At 40.1% G+C, this 17,908-nt stretch overlaps 1 protein-coding gene and 1 pseudogene across 2 annotated transcripts in view; one reads left to right on the top strand and one right to left on the bottom strand.

Annotated features, from left to right (window-relative positions):
• Positions 1-17,908, bottom strand: part of SRGAP1 (SLIT-ROBO Rho GTPase activating protein 1) — a 269,594-nt gene that overhangs the window by 128,158 nt on the left and 123,528 nt on the right. For both annotated transcript variants that reach the window (XM_012782378.3, XM_012782379.3), the window contains exons 2-3: positions 11,747-11,942; positions 6,542-6,704 (exon numbers count right to left, since the gene is read on the bottom strand). In XM_012782378.3, coding sequence (XP_012637832.2) covers positions 6,542-6,704; positions 11,747-11,942 — 359 coding nt within the window. The remainder of the gene's footprint in view (positions 1-6,541; positions 6,705-11,746; positions 11,943-17,908) is intronic.
• On the top strand, positions 12,679-16,134 carry LOC105880935 (small ribosomal subunit protein uS5-like; annotated as a pseudogene).

Raw genomic sequence — 17,908 nt, 5'->3', positions numbered from 1 at the left:
AGAAATGATAGTTTGGTTTTGATCTATTTCTTTAAAAAAAAAAGCTACTCATAGGGGTGACAAAACCCGAGAGAACCAGCTAGTAGCGGTAGCTTGAACTATTCCTATTCATCCAGGCCCTATCAATAATTAAGCTGTCCCTTGAGGCCACCAGAATACCATTTAATTCTTCTGCTACACTGCACTAAAATGCTTTGAAAAAGTTCTTCTTGTTATATTATTTACTACTGTTGCATAAGCACACTAAGTCACATGTAGTAGCTGTCTGCTAATAAAACAGTCAATTTATTTTTCAGGGGATATATAACTCATTAGTAAATCACAGTCATGGCCATCATTACTCCAGAAAGGCAAAAAGTAAGAACTTCATTCAAGACATGAAATTCTAACAATTTTCTAAGGCCACCCTCTGACCCAATAATCCTATTTCAAGGAATATAGCATAAGAAAAAAAAAATTATAGATGTGTGAAAGATTTAAATGTCCCAAAACAGAAACAGATAGTGAAACACTATGCATGCATGAAGCATCCTATATTAAAAGATTAATTCCAGACATGAGACATGCTAATAATGCTTTACATGAAAGGGCGGGTTCCCAAGCCACATGCAATAAAATCTCAATTTTGTGAAATACATATGTATGTTTGTATATTTTATATATCTGTGTGTATACATATAAATATTGAAAAGATACAGCCCAAAATATTAACAGTAGGTAGTGTTAAATATGGGGATTTGTTACTCCCTTTTTATATTTTTTAGTGTGTTCTAAATTTCTACAATGAATATATATTTTTATATTAAAAAATAAACAGATTTTTCTGTGCATATATAGATTGGTAGTTTTCAGATGTTTTAAAACTTACGGACCTTTTCTTTCAAAACGAGGTCAAAGCCTTAGAGATCAATAGTAGATTATCTTTTATTAACTTATACTAAAGCTTCTGTTTGAATATTAACCTATTTTAAATGGCCTATTTCAAAGTACAGCTTTTTTCTCCAAGAAATATCTTTGGTTTGGCTGGCTTTGATCAAAATTTAAAAAATGACTACAAATCTTACCACTAATCTCTCCTAACTTTCAGATTGAGCCACCCAATCAGTAATATCAAAAGTGAGTTAACTAAATTCCTGGGAGTGTGATTCTGATAACCTATGGCACTTATGGCAAAGGAGGATTATTCTCAGTGGCTTGGGGCCAGTCTCTGCTGCTTTGGGCCCTTCCCTGGAACTTCGATGATTGTGCTGCCTTGCCTCAGGAATATCATTATTCAGGATTTTCATAAGAAATGAACAGTGCCAAGAAGTATGGTGTTTTATTTCTCAGAAATTTTTGATTCTATGCATTGAGTGACCTCTCCAATTACCACCAAAAAATACCAACGGAGTCTACAGTAGCTACGAACTATCTAAGACATAGGGACAAAGACAAGAATACGTCCTAGTCAGCCTGGCTCTGCAGCTTTCATCCGTGAGCGTTTTGTTCCCTTGTCCCTGAAGTGTGGATTATAATACCTGTTCATTGGGCAGTCGTGAGGATGTGTGAGAGAGGACAGTGCACAGTTAAAGCTCAGTGAGTAGGAGCTTCCAAATGTCATTATTATTGGTGAAGAAACAAAATAAATTATACTCGTATGTGTATTTAAGCAAACCAAGGAAGGACAAAAACATATTAATAATTTTAAAATTATCCATGGGGAAATGACAGAATTCAAGATAATTTAAAACACAGAGAGATAATTTAATATATTTAAATGCCCCCATTTTTATGGTATTCCCTCTAAACTACATACCTCCATTTAACGTTCTTAAAATTGGTAAATAAGATATTTTGATTAGTTGCTTAACTAAAGTGATTACTGCAAGCCGGCTGTAGCTGGCCCTGCAACTGTGACTGCTGACATTAATTACATTTTTATGTGCAGCATATGAACTGCACATTTTCTGGCTGCAGCACCAAACCAGCTGCAGAGCACCCTCTTTCAGCATGAGTAATGGAAACAGGGAAGCAAAACCTCATGACTGCGGGAGGCAGGGCTGGAGAACGGGGCAAGAGGCACATCAGCTCTTCTTCTTTGGGGAAGAAGTGAGGGTCGATAATGAAATAAAACCTTGTGTCCAAGGAGTCCCCAAATTCTGACCTCCTGAGATGGCTAAGCAGAACTTAAGAAGGTAGAAACAGAGTTCTCTCCTGTCCATGTTTACATTGTCGACACCTAATGGAAGGTCTGGAATGAAATAACTCTTATTGTCGAATGAAGAAATCCATCAATTCAGCTAAATATAATAAAATATAATAATAAAATATAATAATAAACATAATAAAAAATAAAATATGATGATCTGGAGGTGTCTTTCACATATATATGTGTCATATAGTCTCCTTAGAATGAGGATATATTTAGTGTAATATCTGGTATAATCTTATATTATGTAATCATGGCAGGTATGCGGGATAAGTTTTCACAATATGGATAATAACGATACTAGCTAGGCCAGGCGCGGTGGCTCACGCCTGTAATCCTAGCGCTCTGGGAGGCCGAGGCGGGCGGATTGTTCGAGGTCAGGAGTTCAAAACCAGCCTGAGCAAGTGCGAGACCCCGTCTCTACTATAAATAGAAAGAAATTAATTGGCCAACTAATATATATAGAAAAAAATTAGCCGGGCATGGTGGCGCATGCCTGTAGTCCCAGCTACTCAGGAGGCTGAGGCAGAAGGATTGCTTGAGCCCAGGAGTTTGAGGTTGCTGTGAGCTAGGCTGACTCTACGGCACTCACTCTAGCCTGGGCGACAAAGGGAGACTCTGTCTCAAAAAATAAAAAAATAAAAAAGAAGATACTAGCCAAAAGTTACTTAGGATTTATTAAGTCCAGAAACGGGAATAAGTTGCTTTTCATGTATAACTCATGAATCCTCTACACAACTATTTGGAATAGTTTATTACATTAATAGGTTATTATACACACTTCATAGATGCAGAAACTGAGGCTTAGGTTTACAAATAATTCCATGCCCACATAGCTATTAACAGCAGCAAAGCCCAGGTTCATACCCAGAATACCTGATTTCAGGGCCTAAAAGCTGAATTACTATGTTATTCTGATCAATGGGCTTCATTTGGAGTTTTAAAGGTCGAAATCTGAAATATACAATATTTGAATAATTGGATATTGTTGTTATAAAAAAACCTTCTCTTTTTCTACCCACTGAAAACTTTCTATCAAGCTTAGGCACCTATGTCTATAACTGGTTCTGTTGTAATTAAGATTTAAGTCTTTCAGTTTGAAGCAAACAGCAGAAGAATAAAAAAAAAAAAAGAAAAAAAAAAAAAAAAAAGATTTAAGTCTTGAAGCTGTTCCCTATAACTATGCATGGAATTAGGTATTCCTACATGTGTCTTCTCAATGACTATACCCATTAGATAAAAAAACATTCCTGGAATTACCTGCTCCAAACTTCTTATTTGACAGAACAGTTTGGTGAAAAGGATTTTCTGCCATTGACTAAATTGAGTAAGATACAGTTGTTTAAGAGGCCCAAACTACAGTATCAAGCACACAGCACCCATCTGGATCTCAGCACAGACATGGGGATATTTTTGAAAAATGAGGAGGTCTCAAAATATTCTCCCAAGAAAAATAAGCATTAACTCATTAAGGACTCCATAGCATTTCTAAAGGCTGCCTCAGACTGACTGATGATTTTTTTCCATTTTGACAGAAAGTAGGCTTGTAACTGAGAACCACAACAGTGAAAGAAGAGTTAGAGAAGAGGAAGGTCAGTGATGGAAAAAAACAAACAAAAAAAAGGCAGAAAGACTAGTCTTGCTTTCTGTTCTCACGGGACCTGAAATTCTTTGGACTTGATTAGAAACAGGTTCTGGCCTCCTGTTCTTTCAATGACAAATGTGTCCTAGTGGGTTGATCTGGCTGCACAGAAAGCCCTTGGCCTCTCTTGTTCTTTCCCCTTCCAGCAATAACACAGAGGGAAAGGTGAGGTGTGTAGTCACTGTGTTCAGTAGAGGTAGGTGGAATTTGATCCCTGTAACTATAATCACTATTACCCTTCCAGCCAGCCAGCAACGGTTAGAAAGGAGAAGGTTGTTCACAAAGCATGGAGCATTCACCCTGCTTGATGCCAAAGTAGCCAGGAATCCACTATAAATAAGCAGTTTCCAAGGACTGTACTTCTTTGAGTCCCAGAAAATCTGGATAAGAGAACTCTTAGGTAGCAAACAAGCAGGCAGATCTGTGTGTGTGTGTGTGTGTGTGTGTGTGTGTGTGTGTGTGTGTTTACTGTGCATTTCCCAGACCTCTCTTCAAGAGCCAGGAACTCATTCCCCCAGCTACTGGGAATATTGGCTGCTGGCTGTTGCAACTCACAGCTGATCCCTCTCTGGGAATTACCCTTAGGAATTACCCTCCACCAAAGGGAGCTGCCTCACCCCGAGATTACTTAATCCCTCCCCAAGAGCAGCCCAAATCTACTGACTGCAAAACAAGGCCAGGCCTTCTTGCTTGGATATGACATCAGTCCAAAGGCCAACCCAGCCCCAGAGATCCCACAGGTTCAGCCTCTCCCTCTGCCCAATCTTGCCTTTCTCAGTCCATTCAAGAGTGGAAAGCACTCTCTTGGATCTTTTGAACGATCTTCCAAGATCAAAAAAACAAGCAAGCAGAAGAGCCGGGATTCAAATCCAAATCTATTTGACTCTTAGCCCTACATTTCTATCGACTTTAACAAGTCCTTGCCTTTGACTTACCAAATACACATCCATACAACTTAGCAAGACTACCAAGTCCCTTCTGATCTGCCCATCCTTTCTAGGCTCACATGCCATCACCCTCTCCTCTACAATCCCTGGTCCCTGAACACTTTCTTCTCCCTGAACATGGCATGCTTTCACTTTCCCTGGAACAGCTCATTGTGCTTCTCTGCTTGGTGAACGCCTCCTTTTCCTGCAAGTCTCACTTCAAGTGCTCGCTTTTCGGTGGACACTTTCCTGACCCCTAGGTAGAGTTAAGCCCTCCAGCTTTCCAGCTCCCACAGTGGGTTGTGCGTCCCTTGAGCGTGGTAACTGTTAATTATTGTAATGAGCTCCTTGCAGGCAGCGACATGTCTTTTTTCACTTTGCTTCCCCAGTCAGGCATTTTAAAGATGTTTTGTTGAGTGGATAAACAAATGAACTCAGTTGAAGTGCTGGTCCCGGAGGCATGGTACGGTGCCATCTAAATTTGGATAAATTGTGATCTCCTTGAGCATGAGGACTCTTCATGTTTATAGCTTTTCCAACACCTATCAACAAGGTCTCCTGATCCTAAGAGATGCTCAGAAAACCCCCCTGAATCATGTGAGGTCTCTGCAGAAAGGGCCGATGTACCTGAAAGTTACTTCACGTTCACAGCTCAGTCTAAACTATGTTTTTTAAAGCTCTATTATTTAGGACACATAGGATATTTCTCTATGTATTATCTTCTTAATTAACATGCCCCTTAGTTCCAATTGTTAAAATCTCTCCTTTGAAAAAAAAATTTTTATTTCTATTTAATAGAGCACAAGATGACTTAGAGCTTGCTAAATTCCATTTCTAGGTCAGAAATCAAATCTAATGTGGATACATCAAACATGACTAAGAAGTTTTCCAGCTGGCCTGCTTAACACTATGTCCTTGTTTTAAGGGGCCCCTTTGAAACATAAGTATGTTAGTAATAATCTACAGGGTGTTTCCCCCACTTCCCCCACTTTCTGAAACTAATAACTACTTAGTAAATAGAGGTACAGGTAACCAACACTAACTACTAGTACAAAGTTGAGGGGGTGAGGGGGGACGGGGGCGGGGGGACCTCATCCTACAAGCATGAAAAAAAAAGCCAGTCTCACTGGGCAAGTAGCTGCATTCTCTGCACAGGAAATGGTCCAATTTTATTATTGTTCTCAACAAAAACGTCCAAACAAACAAACAAACAAAAATTGCCAAGAGCTGGCAGAAACGAGCAATGATGATAAGAAGCCTTAAAATCCCAGTTCTTGTTTTTTAATGGACTTGGGAAGGAAGAGGCTCTCTGGTGTGCAAGGGACTGCATTTTCTGTGCCCTGCGGAACCTTCTTCATGTCGCTCTCTCACAGCCTCTGCTGCCGGTCTGGTGAGAGCAAGAAAAAACTGCGGTAATATTTTTCTGAGAGAGCAGCACATATGGTAATCTCGTTCTTCACAAGTGTCTGATGATGTGTGAGTTTGAACACAAGAATTCGAGGCTTTTCCACTCTGCTCTGACTTTTCATAAGTGCAGGCAGTCTGTTTCCTAAGGACAGAGGTGCACCTCGCAGGTACATCCTATTTCAAAATTTTGCTAGCATTGTTCAGCTCACAGATTCACTGAGTTATGCTCTGTAAGTGTGCCTGTTCAGGTTTAACTTTTTGTTCTGTGTCTTTAAAATATGCATTCACCTAATATTTTTGAGACACTGCTCTCAGTTCCGGTAACAGGCGAAGCAGTTACCAGAAAGCACACGGAGTAGCGGAGTTCATGGAGTGTACCTTTTTAAACATCCTGGTGGAATCCTCACTGATCTGCATGAAGCGCATAATCACGTTGTTCAGATAGATGTCACTCAAGGTGGCATGGTCTTTGCTTTCTCTCCTCACTTGGTTCAGGAGCAAATACCAGCAGTTCACCGGAGATAACAGGTTCTGGTCTTTCCTAAGTAGTGAAGAAAGACAGAATTACCATCAATTTCAAAGCTGTCCCAATCAGCTGAGCAAAGTCACCAAGGCAAACGAGGGAGCCACAACAGATGGATATTGTCACCGTTCTCTCTACTCTGAGCATTGCTCAGACCAGGACACTTGACAGCCAGAAGATCAGCCTTCCAGCCTATGCATGGCACAGAGCCAGCAATTCTCCAGGCTTGGAAGGAAAAATCTGGACCAAGAACACTGGTGAAAATTCACATTCCTGACAAGGGCCAGGGGACCCTACACACTGAGTGCTTAGGCAGGCCTGCAGCTCTAAACACCCCATTGAAGAAAGCAATTTATGTTTACATAAAAATCTATTGACTACTGTCTCAGACAGACTGTGGTTAGCCACAGCACACAAAGTCTGCTTTGAAGGTTCAGTCTGTTGCTGGAAAAGAAATTTGGCTAGTTATGCTTTCCATGGAACATAAATTTGAGGGTTATTCATTAATCCTCGGATACATAACCTCCAGCCTCCCAAAAAGTATTCCTGGGAATCAGAACTTTATTGTGTCGTCTCAAGGCTCACAAATAGAACCAAGAAGTTTGCTGGCTTATGACTTGTCACATGTCCTGTTGAAACCCATTAAACTATTTCATATTTATAAGTGCTACTTATTCTATTCTGGATAATAAAGCTAAAAGTGAATGTGGACCACAAAAGACTTTTATAAAATCTTACAAGAAAAACTACAAACAAAAATAGTGAGCAACTGGGATGTTTTTACTGAAAAAAAAAAAAGTGCAATTTTAAAAATTTTGTTCTTTATTTTAAAAGCTAACTGTAAAATGGCAAAATGGCATAGAATGTTTATCCTAACACAAGGGCACAAGTGCCATTTAAGCAGATGTATTAGCCTCCTATTATTCATGATCACTTATGAACCTAATTATTAATTACGTTAGGAAAGAAATGATTAAGTCAGGTCTTTCTGCCTTTACGTCTCCCAGATTCAGGATTTAGTACTGCATCAAGTGAAAACCCTCTAAAGAAGACAAAGAAAGTAGAGGACAAAAGCAGGACTGGGAGTAGGGGAAGAAATGTTTGATGTAGGGTCTTAGCACTTGCACCCATCAGAGCAACCTCCCACCCTCCCCACTGGCACACTAAGAATCCCATCCTCCACCTGGGAACCCCCTTTTTTCTTAAAGCCATCAGGGAAGGGTCAGTGGTTCCACAGGAGGTAATTGGAGCTTCTCTACTGACATTCTCCATCCAGCAGCTGCAGAGGTAAATGTTACCTAATTCACATTAACTTTTCTGTACATCTTTTATGCTGCATCTTTTATTCTTTGAGAACATTTCATACATCTTTGTAACCTCGGTGCCCTGCCCCACAGCAATAAGCATTATGTATTATTTTATTCATTGAATAAATGTATTATTATTCCCTTAATAGTAGTAGTATTAATATTAACATCAGTAATAATAACAGCAGCTATCAGTCATTGAGCACCTTCTGTGAGAAGGGGTATACAGGTCAAGAATGTGAACTCTATAGCTATGCTGTCTAGGTTCATATCCCAGAACTATCATTTATTAGCCATGTGACTTTCGGCAAATTATTTTAACCTTTCTGTGCCTCAGCTACTTTGTAGAATGGGTAAAACAACAGTATTTATCTCATAAGATTATTATGAGGATTATTTGAGCTGATACGTATTTTTAAATCCTTACGACAATGCCTTGGGCACATAGTAAATGATATATAAAGTTAGGTATTTTCATCCAGCGGCTGCTCTAGAGACTTTACAGACATGAACTCTACTTAATCCTTACCACTGCCATCTAAGGCACAGATTCTCTGTATCCTTTCTATGAATGAGAGAAGTAAAGCTTAGCAAAGCACAATGATTTGATAAAGACCAAAGCTAGTGTCGGACAGTCTTTTGGGTCCCAGGAGGCTCAACCAAGCCTTGGTCTTTCCACTGTACAGTAGCAACTCTGCACCAAGGATACGAGCTAGGCTCCACAGTTGAACTTAAACGACTGATGACATTATCGTGCTAAAGATACAACATTTGTTTGGTAAAGAGGAGGAGGAATATTGAATGTATATTCCATGCCAGCCATCAATCATATGAAGGACTTGGTCATGTTTCTTACTCAATGGTCATAAAACCTCATTTTACAAGTTAGGAAACCAAGGCTCATAGAGGCTAAGTGACTTGACCAAAAACCACACAGTGGAGCCAGTATTTATTAATACATCCAGGTCTGGCTGACTCCTTAATAAAGCATGTCTTTGTGTCTTTCTTAATCCTGGGTTATCCTTTCCACGGACTTCTTATTCATCTTATTCAATGATAAACTGAAGCAAAAGAAAATTTCAAACTGCTCTCGTTTTGAAGAAAACTACTAAACAAACCAGGAGAAACGAAACGCGGCTTCTATCTACTGAGGGGCCAGACTAAGGTTCACGGACCCATCCATGTTCTCAGTTCACAACCAATTACCAAGTGCAAACCCAGAAGACGACACTAAAAATATCTGTGGAGCGGATGAATGGGCTGTGTTTTTATTTGCGATTGCTTTTAAAAAGGGACATTCACTATAAATGTGAGTATAGTACTGGCTCCAGTCCCCTCTTTCCAGCCCTAGTCTCTGTCAAGTACATGTGACGTTTGTTCACCCTGGGAATCTTCATTAAGATTTATTTCTATGCTGGACCAATACTAAAGGTTAAAGGCATCTGAGAGTCGGGTGTGGGGTAGAGGGGGAGAGAGAGAGAAAGGTATTCTTTATCCAGAATAGTTTTGCATTTGCCTCTGCAAAAGTACCCCAGGGAGAGTTCCCACCGGACTTTTTATGTAGGATCCAAGGTCATGGAGGGGTGTAAAACGAAACTGCAAAGCTAATGGTGAAGCAAGGCAAAGACATGCTTCTCAACAGCTCCTTCCAGTTTGGAGCCCAGGCTGAGCAGACAGGTCTCCTTACTGTGTCCTGTGCAGGTGGGTAGATATTAATAGTTTTCTTTTTTTACCCTTTCACCTTTCACTGAGATAGCAGCTGTTTTGATCCTAGGATGCAATGCATTAGTGTCAGTGGTGGGGCAGCCCTCAGTTCCAAGTCTTTACCTTGCACAGACCTCATCTTCTGTTCCCATGTGGGTTTAAAGGGTGGATACAACTGCCACTTAGGTTTTCAGTTTGATCTTCCTTTTTTGGCCCCTGGAAATTTCCCTTACTTTCCTGTGGGTTCAGTTATACACATAAGATGGTGTCCGTTATATATTTAACCAGCATTTCTGGGAGTTTTGTGGCAGACGTGTTTTTCAGGTTATCTGGTCTGCTTGTATTTCCAGAAGTGAAAGTCTATGCTATCTTTTTACTGTCTTGCAAACAGCGCTACTTCTCTCTGCCTGCAGGGTTGTTAGTTCACGCCATCAATGCAACAGCCCACTTACAGTCTCTCTCTCTACTCTCTCTTCCTCTAGTCCACAATCCTATCTATGGTCTTCGTCATTATTATTATTTTTTTAAGAGACAACTTCTCACTATGTTGACAGGCTGGTCTTCAATTCCTGGCCTCAAGGGATCCTCCCACCTCAGCCTCCCAAAGTGCTAGTTGTATAGGCATGAGCCAGGGTGCCCAGCCAGTCTTTGTTATCATTTTAAAATGCAAGTGTCACCACGACATTCTACTTAAAACTCTCTAAAGGCATCTCATGCTTCAGGATAAAGTCCAAACTGCCCAAGAAGATCCACAGGCCTCCATGACCTGCTCCAATATACATCTGCAGCCAGACTGCTCACTCCCTCACTACTCGCTCCCACTGGAGGCTTCAGTTCTGCAAACCCGCCCTACACCCCTTCCCTGCTGGCTCCTTACCCATGATGTTCCCCTCGCCTGGAATATTCCCTCTGCTCCCCTTTACAGGCCAACTAGTCCTTCAGGTCTTTGCTTAGATGTCACCTCTTCTAAGACCTTCCCTCCCCACCTCCACTACAGAACAGCTTTCAGCCAGGTCTGTCCTGCGCTTGCCCCTGTCGGAGCACTTGCACACTCCACCAAAGTTGTCTGCTTACTTGTCTCTCTCTGTCTCTAGGATTTAAATTATAAGGTAAATTTCATTATCAGAACAGTCTATAAGTATTTTTAAATTACAGTTAATGTAAGGTTTAATTATGCTCACTCGTAAGCATCTTACTAAGTATCCTTGTTTTAAATCAGTCTCAATTGCAATGACCACAAACATGATGGGCAGGGAGTGGAGTGGACACTAAGCCCAAGAAACCCTTATTGCTTAGTTTCATATAAAATCACTACAGAAATCCAGAAGCCAGCCGGGCGTGGCGACTCATGCCTGTAATCGTAGCACCCTGGGAGGCCGAGGTAGGAGGATCTCTTGAGCTTAGGAGTTCGAGACCAGCCTGAGCAAGAGTGAGACCTCATCTCTACTAAAAAAAAAAAAAAAAAAATAGAAAGAAATTAGATGGACAACTAAAAATATACAGAAAAAATTAGCCGGGCATGGTGGCACATGCCTGTAGTCCCAGCTACTCGGGAGGCTGAGGCAGGAGGATCGCTTTAGCCCAGGAGTTTGAGGTTGCTGTGAGCTAGGCTGATGCCACAGCACTCTAGCCCGGGCAACAGAGTGAGACTCTGTCTCAAAAAAAAAAAAAAGAAAGAAAGAAATCCTGAAGCCTTTGCTTGAAGAAGCAGCTATTTTAAATCTGTTTTACCTGGGCAAATAACAACTCCCCACTTTCCATAATCAAGAGTTTTACAAATACATACCTTCTCTTCTTATAGATAAAATTATCCATATATATACATATATATATATGGATATGAGAATGAGAAAAATGTCAAGAGAATACTATTGGTTCAAAATGACAAATTGATGAGGATAAATTATAAATGTAGGGGGTTGCTTTTATTTATGGGAATATGCCCACCAATTGCTTCTCAGACAAGAATGGAAAAATCTAAAACCAATAAGGGTGTCAAAAGGAAGGATATCACCTTGGAAAGGTGAATTTGAGTCAAGTCTCTCTTACTTGTATTGTTGATGGTCCTTAGTGCTTCTAGTTTTGGCCATGAACCTTTCTGCTAACTTCTCCAGGTTCCGAGAATATTCTGTTTCAATTTCGGCTTTTTTTCGGAAGAAATCTTGCAGGTCCTGGAGAAGCTGAACTCGCATCTCCGTTTGCTGCTCCAGGCATTTTTGTTGTTCTACCAGTTGAGCTCGAATTTCTAAGAAGAGAAGAGAACTCATTTGATTATTTCATGAAAATGACTGAGTTTTACCGTTATGTGCAAGATACAAGTCACAAATCCTATTACATAGTTAGCTCTGTATTGGACCTTTATTATTAATAGAATGCCGTGTACAGGTTGGTTCTTTAAATAAGATATCTGCTCACCCTTTAAAAGAACAAGACAAACCTCAGGAAAGAATGTATTAAATTAGAATAGAAATGTGGGTTACATTTGTAATGCCACAAACATGCATGCAGTCATGAAGAGAAAAAAAATTAAAGCCTTTCAGATAACAATTCATAATGTGTGACAACTTTAGCTGAGAACACTGTAATTTTTTCAACAGCATTTTACCTCAACTATCCCTTTTGAGTCTGAATGGCAAAGAAATGGGTGTCATTTCTTCCAGATTCCGATCCACTACACATTTGCCAGTTGGCACATGCAGAGACTGACATCTGGTAATTTTTATTTTGCGCATAAATTTCTAGTTTGTAAAACACGTAGCTTCAGGGCTTATAGGGATGTCGTGTCTAAAAATAACTTCTTTCTATATCCAATAATCCATTCGTCACACAGCAATCCTCAGAGTCCACTTTATTATTCTATTCACAATGTCAAGGCCTCTTCACTTGGCCTTCATTTTTTTACACATTGTTCAAGCTTAACACCCTTATCAGCACATATATTCCTAAAAGAGTCCCTTTGACAATTTAAATACATTAGGAACATGAAGGTTAGTCATTTAGTGATTTACCAAGAGCACCAAAACAAAAATGTGGCATGCAAAAAGTATCTGTAAATGACTATAACAAAGAAACATGTGTGTTTTGGAAAATGAGATACAGTAACTAACAACTACTGACTTTTTTTTTTTTTGTTCTAAGAACTAGGGCCAACCTCCAAAGACAAGAATATCAGGCTGGACAAACTTCTGTATTTCATCTTCCCCAGTGTCGGTGAGTGATTCCCTAAAAGTGAGGGTCAAATCTAATTCAGTAGAGCTCGTAGACATCAAAGTCCAAATAATGCCTCTTCAATTTCTTCCTATTCTTTCTCTTCAGTAGAGAAGGACTTTACTGGTGACATATATGCATAAACTTGACCATGTTTATTTAACCAAGTTCATTAATATCAGGGCAGACAAGTTTTGAATGGGAAGTCAGGAAATTTCTCAATTTAGTAACAGCTAATGATAATCCACTGTTTACTATTCTGTACCTCAAGAAGTAGGTAATGGTATTATCCACCATTTTGCAAAGAATAAATTGAAGTTTAAGGAGATTAAATACTTTAAGGACTTCAGCTAGTAAGTAGTACCCCTGTGGACCTCCAACCCTGACCTGTCAGTCTGAGGAATCAAATACTTCCCATTCTCCTTCTACCCACCAAATATTTGTGTGAACACCTATACTGTGCTAGGCCTATATCCCAGCAAAGAAGACCCAACAGCTAATGAAACAAGACCTCTGTCCTCAATAAGGTCATGCTCTGGCCAGTGCTGTTCCTAGGGAGTTCTGGGGGAAGGCAGGGAAGCACTTCTCCAGTGTCCTCTCCTGGTTTCTCCACCTCTAGATTGGAGGATCTTATTATTAATCTCACAGAAGTGTGGTGAACACCAGAGTGAACACATTATTATAGGCTTTTAACTACCATGAACAGCATCTGGTTTTTAGTCAATCAAAGTAAGTGTTTTCCAATACCGTATTATAATCAGCATGTCTGCCAAACTCTCTCTCCCAAAAATAGAGCTATTTTTGTTTCATAAAAGAAAAAAATATCAAGAGTGGGGGTATTTCTCATTCAGGAATCCCAGTAAGTCTTTTAAGATGAAGTAATTTTAGCACATCTTGCCGTGCTAAGAGAAAATAAATCAATCATCTTAGGCTGTCAACTAGTTTTCTCTGCTTTTTTCTTTTTCTGTTTAAGCTGCCTTAGTGCCGAATAAAAAATAAAAGTGGATGAGAGAACAAATATCAAATCTCATCACAGGCACACAAAAATTATATGGGCTTCCTTCTTGGATCTCATTTTGAAATAGTCTCGTACTTGTGTCCATCAGGATTTAAAATCAAGAACTAGGGAGTTCTGAGAAGGACTGTATTTAGACAATTAAATCCTCATCCCCCTTTTACAGAGAGTAACTGTTACTTTATGTTATCTGTAATTTTCCAATCAAACTAGGACATCTGCAGCATTTTCAACAACAGTGAAAATGGACAGAGACAGCATCTAGAATGTCACTGTGAGAAAACATGCTCCAAAAAATAGAGGAGATGCCATTTACTGCTTCAGTTTAGAAAAGTTTAGGACAAATGAGGAAAGGATCATAAAAAAATAATTTTTAAAAAATCAATAGAAAAGTACTACTATAAGAAATATCTGTACAAGAGATTGCAATTTCCCTCCCACCCCCAGATTCTTTGACAGTCTATTAAGGCTCCTTCTATTAGCTTTCTTAGATTAGTATTGACCGGGATCATTTTTTTTCAGACTCAAGGGTCATTTTTGTTTAGTTGAACAAGCAATTATCGAGCTCCCATTTTGTGTTAGGCAGGGTCCCAGGCATTGGTGATTCAAAGATTTGTAGCCACAGTTCCATCTGGTAAAGGAAGATAAATCCTAGACTGATCACATCAACACACTGTGTGCAGTGCTCTAATAACAGGAATGCAACAGGAAACTATGGAAAGAAGAGCTGGAACTAACTCAGACTCGAAGATTCTGGAAGACACAGTGCCTTAAAGGGTAAGGTTACAAGATACACAGATGTAGTCACTAAGAAAGTGAAAAGACAACACACAGGATGAGAGAAAATATTTGCAAATCACATATCTGATAAGGAACTTGTACAGAGAACATACAAAGAACTCTTAAAACTGGATAATACTTCTCCAAGAAAACATCCAATAGCAGATGACGCCACTGCAGTGGAAGGTGCGGGAGCCCCTGGAGGCCCTGGAATGAGGCTGTGGCAGCTTCTATGAAGGCTTCCGCAATGGCATTAGGGACCAGGGCTGCAGCCATGGCCGGGGCAGGGGCAGCAGAGGTCATAGAGGCAAGGACAAGGATGAGGAGTGGGTGCCCATCACCATGCTGGGCTGCCTAATCAAGGACTTGAAGATCAAATCTCCAGAGGAGATCTATCTCTTTCTTTTCCTTGCCCATCAAGGAGTCTGAGATCATTGATTTATTTTTTCCTGGGGGCATCTCTCAAGGCTGAGGTTTTGAAGATTATGCTTGTGCAAAAGCAGACCCACGCTGGCTAGTGGACCAGGATCCAGGTGTTTGCTGCCATTGGGGACTATAATGGCCATGACGGTCTGGGTGTTAAGTGCTCCAAAGACATAGCCACTGCCATCCAAGGCGCCATCATCCTGGCCAAGCATTCCATTGTCCCTGTGTGGAGAGGCTACTTGGGGGACAACATTGGCAAGCCTCACACCATTCCTTGAAAGGTGACAGGCCTCTGTGGCTCTGTGCTGGTACATCGCATCCCTGCCCCTAGAGGAAGGGGCATTGTCTCAGCCCCTGTGCCCAAGAAGCTGCTGCTGATGGCTGGTATCAATGACTGCTACACCTCACTGCACCTCAGCCCGGGGCTGCACTGCCACCTAGGCAACTTTGCCAAGGCCACTTTTTTTTTTTTCCTGAGACACAGTCTCGCTCTGCTGCCTTAGCTAGAGTGCCGTGGCATCAGCCTCGCTCACAGCAACCTCAAACTCCTGGGCTCAAGCAATCCTCCTGCCTCAGCCTCCCGAGTAGCTGGAACTACAGGTATGCACCACCATGCCCAATTAATTTTTTTATTTTATTTTAGTTGCCTGGCTAATTTCTTTCTATTTTCAGTAGAGACACGGGGGTCTTGCTCTTGCTGAGGATGTTCTTGAACTCCTGACCTCAAGTAACCCTCCCGCCTTGGCCTCCCTGAGTGCTAGGATTACAAGCGTAAGCCACCGAGCCTGGCTGCCAAGACCGCTTTTGGTGCCATCTCCAAGACCTATAGCTAACTGACTCCTGACCCTGGAAAGAGATAGTATTCACCAAGTCTCTCTAGGGTCAGGAATTTATTGACCATCTTGTCAAGACCCACATCAGAGTCTGTGTGCAGAGGACCCAGGCTCCAGCTGTGGCTACAACATAGCATTTTTATATAAGAAAAACAGAGTGAATTAAGCCTGTTAAAAAAAAAACCCAGTAATAAAAACAAAACCCAATTTTAAAAATGGGCAAAGATATCGATAGGTATTTTTCCCAAGAAGATATACAAATGGCCCACAGCATACGAAACGCTGCTTGATATCATTAGCTATCAGGGAGAGGTAAATCAAAAGCACAATGAGATGCCACTTCAGGCTCATCAGGATGACTATCATCAAAGAGACAGATAAAAGCAGGTCTTGGGGAGCATGGAGAGAAACTGGAACCCTCACACACTGCTGGTAGGAATGTAAAATGGTGAAGTCACTTTGGAATACAGTCTGGCAGCGCCTCAAAAGATTAAACATAGGGTTACCATGTGACTCAGCAATTTCACTCCTAGGTATACATACCCAAGAGAAATGAAAATATATTTCCACATAAAAACGTGTACATGAGTGTTTATAGCAGCATTATTCACAATAGCTGGAAAGTGGGACAGCTCAAATGTCTATCAACTAATGAAGAGATGAAACATGGTATAGCCATACAATGGAATATTGTTTAGTCATAACAAGGAACGATGGACTGATTTACAGCATGGATGAGCCTTGAAAACATAAGCTTAGTGAATGAAACCACTCACAAAAGACCACAGAGTCTACGATTCCATTCGTGTGAAAGGTTCAGAATAGGCTAATCAACAGAGACAGAAAGTGGCTTAGTAGTTGCTTAAGGTTGAGGGGTTGAGGGAGAAATGGGAGGTGGCTGCTAATGGGTACAGGGTTTCTTTTTGGGGTGATGACAATGATCTAAAATTGATTGTGGTAATGGTTTCAAAACTCTGAATAAACAAACTATTGAATTTCACACTTTCAATAGTAAACTATATGAAATGTGAATTATATCTCAAAAGAGCTGTTATATATTTTAAAAGATAGCTATATCACAATTCCATGAAATTCTGGTTGTTATTCCATTTCTGACAATGATGATAACAGTAACAACAGCGAACTCACATTTCCGTACCTAATGTACTTGTTGGTACTGTTTTTTCAAATTAGACAACATATGGATGAGCACTTTAAAAATATTTCATGAGGCCAAAGGAACACATGATGACTATCTGAAATAAAGGCATTTTGATGAGGAAAAAAAATGTTTTTACATAAAAAAATGTCTGCATAAAATGATTCTTACTTCAATATTTTCACTTTGTCCTGAGTTTATATATACTCCAGACAGTAAATTAACTTACTGGCTAGCATCATCTGTATATTAATTGTTTTACCATTTCTAATGGTATAGAAGAGATTTACCAAATAGAATATTAGGAAAGGCTCATTACTACATAACTGCATAAAACAGCACAACCCTCTTTTAGGCAGAAAAAATGTGACCTCTGAGGAGGCTCTAAGCAGTTATTATTTAAATTTAGACCAGGACTTAGTAAATAACCATATGGCTGTTTTAATGGGGGCTAAGATTTATTGGGTTTTTAAAATGACAATTATTTCATTTCTGTTCTACCAGGGAATCACCATAGAATGAAACAACATCAGTAACCCAACAAGAATGACATGCAAGAAGAGTGTGCTCTCAAACTACTGCAATTAATTTGTTAAAAAAAATTGAAATAGTTCCTCTGAGCTATAAAAATCTGCTGACTAATACTTACCAGATAAAATGGAATTGCCTAGAAACAGAGGAAATGAAGGAGTTTCTAGCTATTGTTCTGATAAAGGGAAGTCCTAACTCTTAAAATAAATTTGTATGAGACCACAGACTGATACATATTTCGTGGAAAGATTGATCCAGAC

Source organism: Microcebus murinus, chromosome 10, assembly GCF_040939455.1.
Source record: "Microcebus murinus isolate Inina chromosome 10, M.murinus_Inina_mat1.0, whole genome shotgun sequence".
Taxonomy (NCBI): domain Eukaryota; kingdom Metazoa; phylum Chordata; class Mammalia; order Primates; family Cheirogaleidae; genus Microcebus; species Microcebus murinus.
This window is presented reverse-complemented; position numbering and strand designations above follow the sequence as displayed.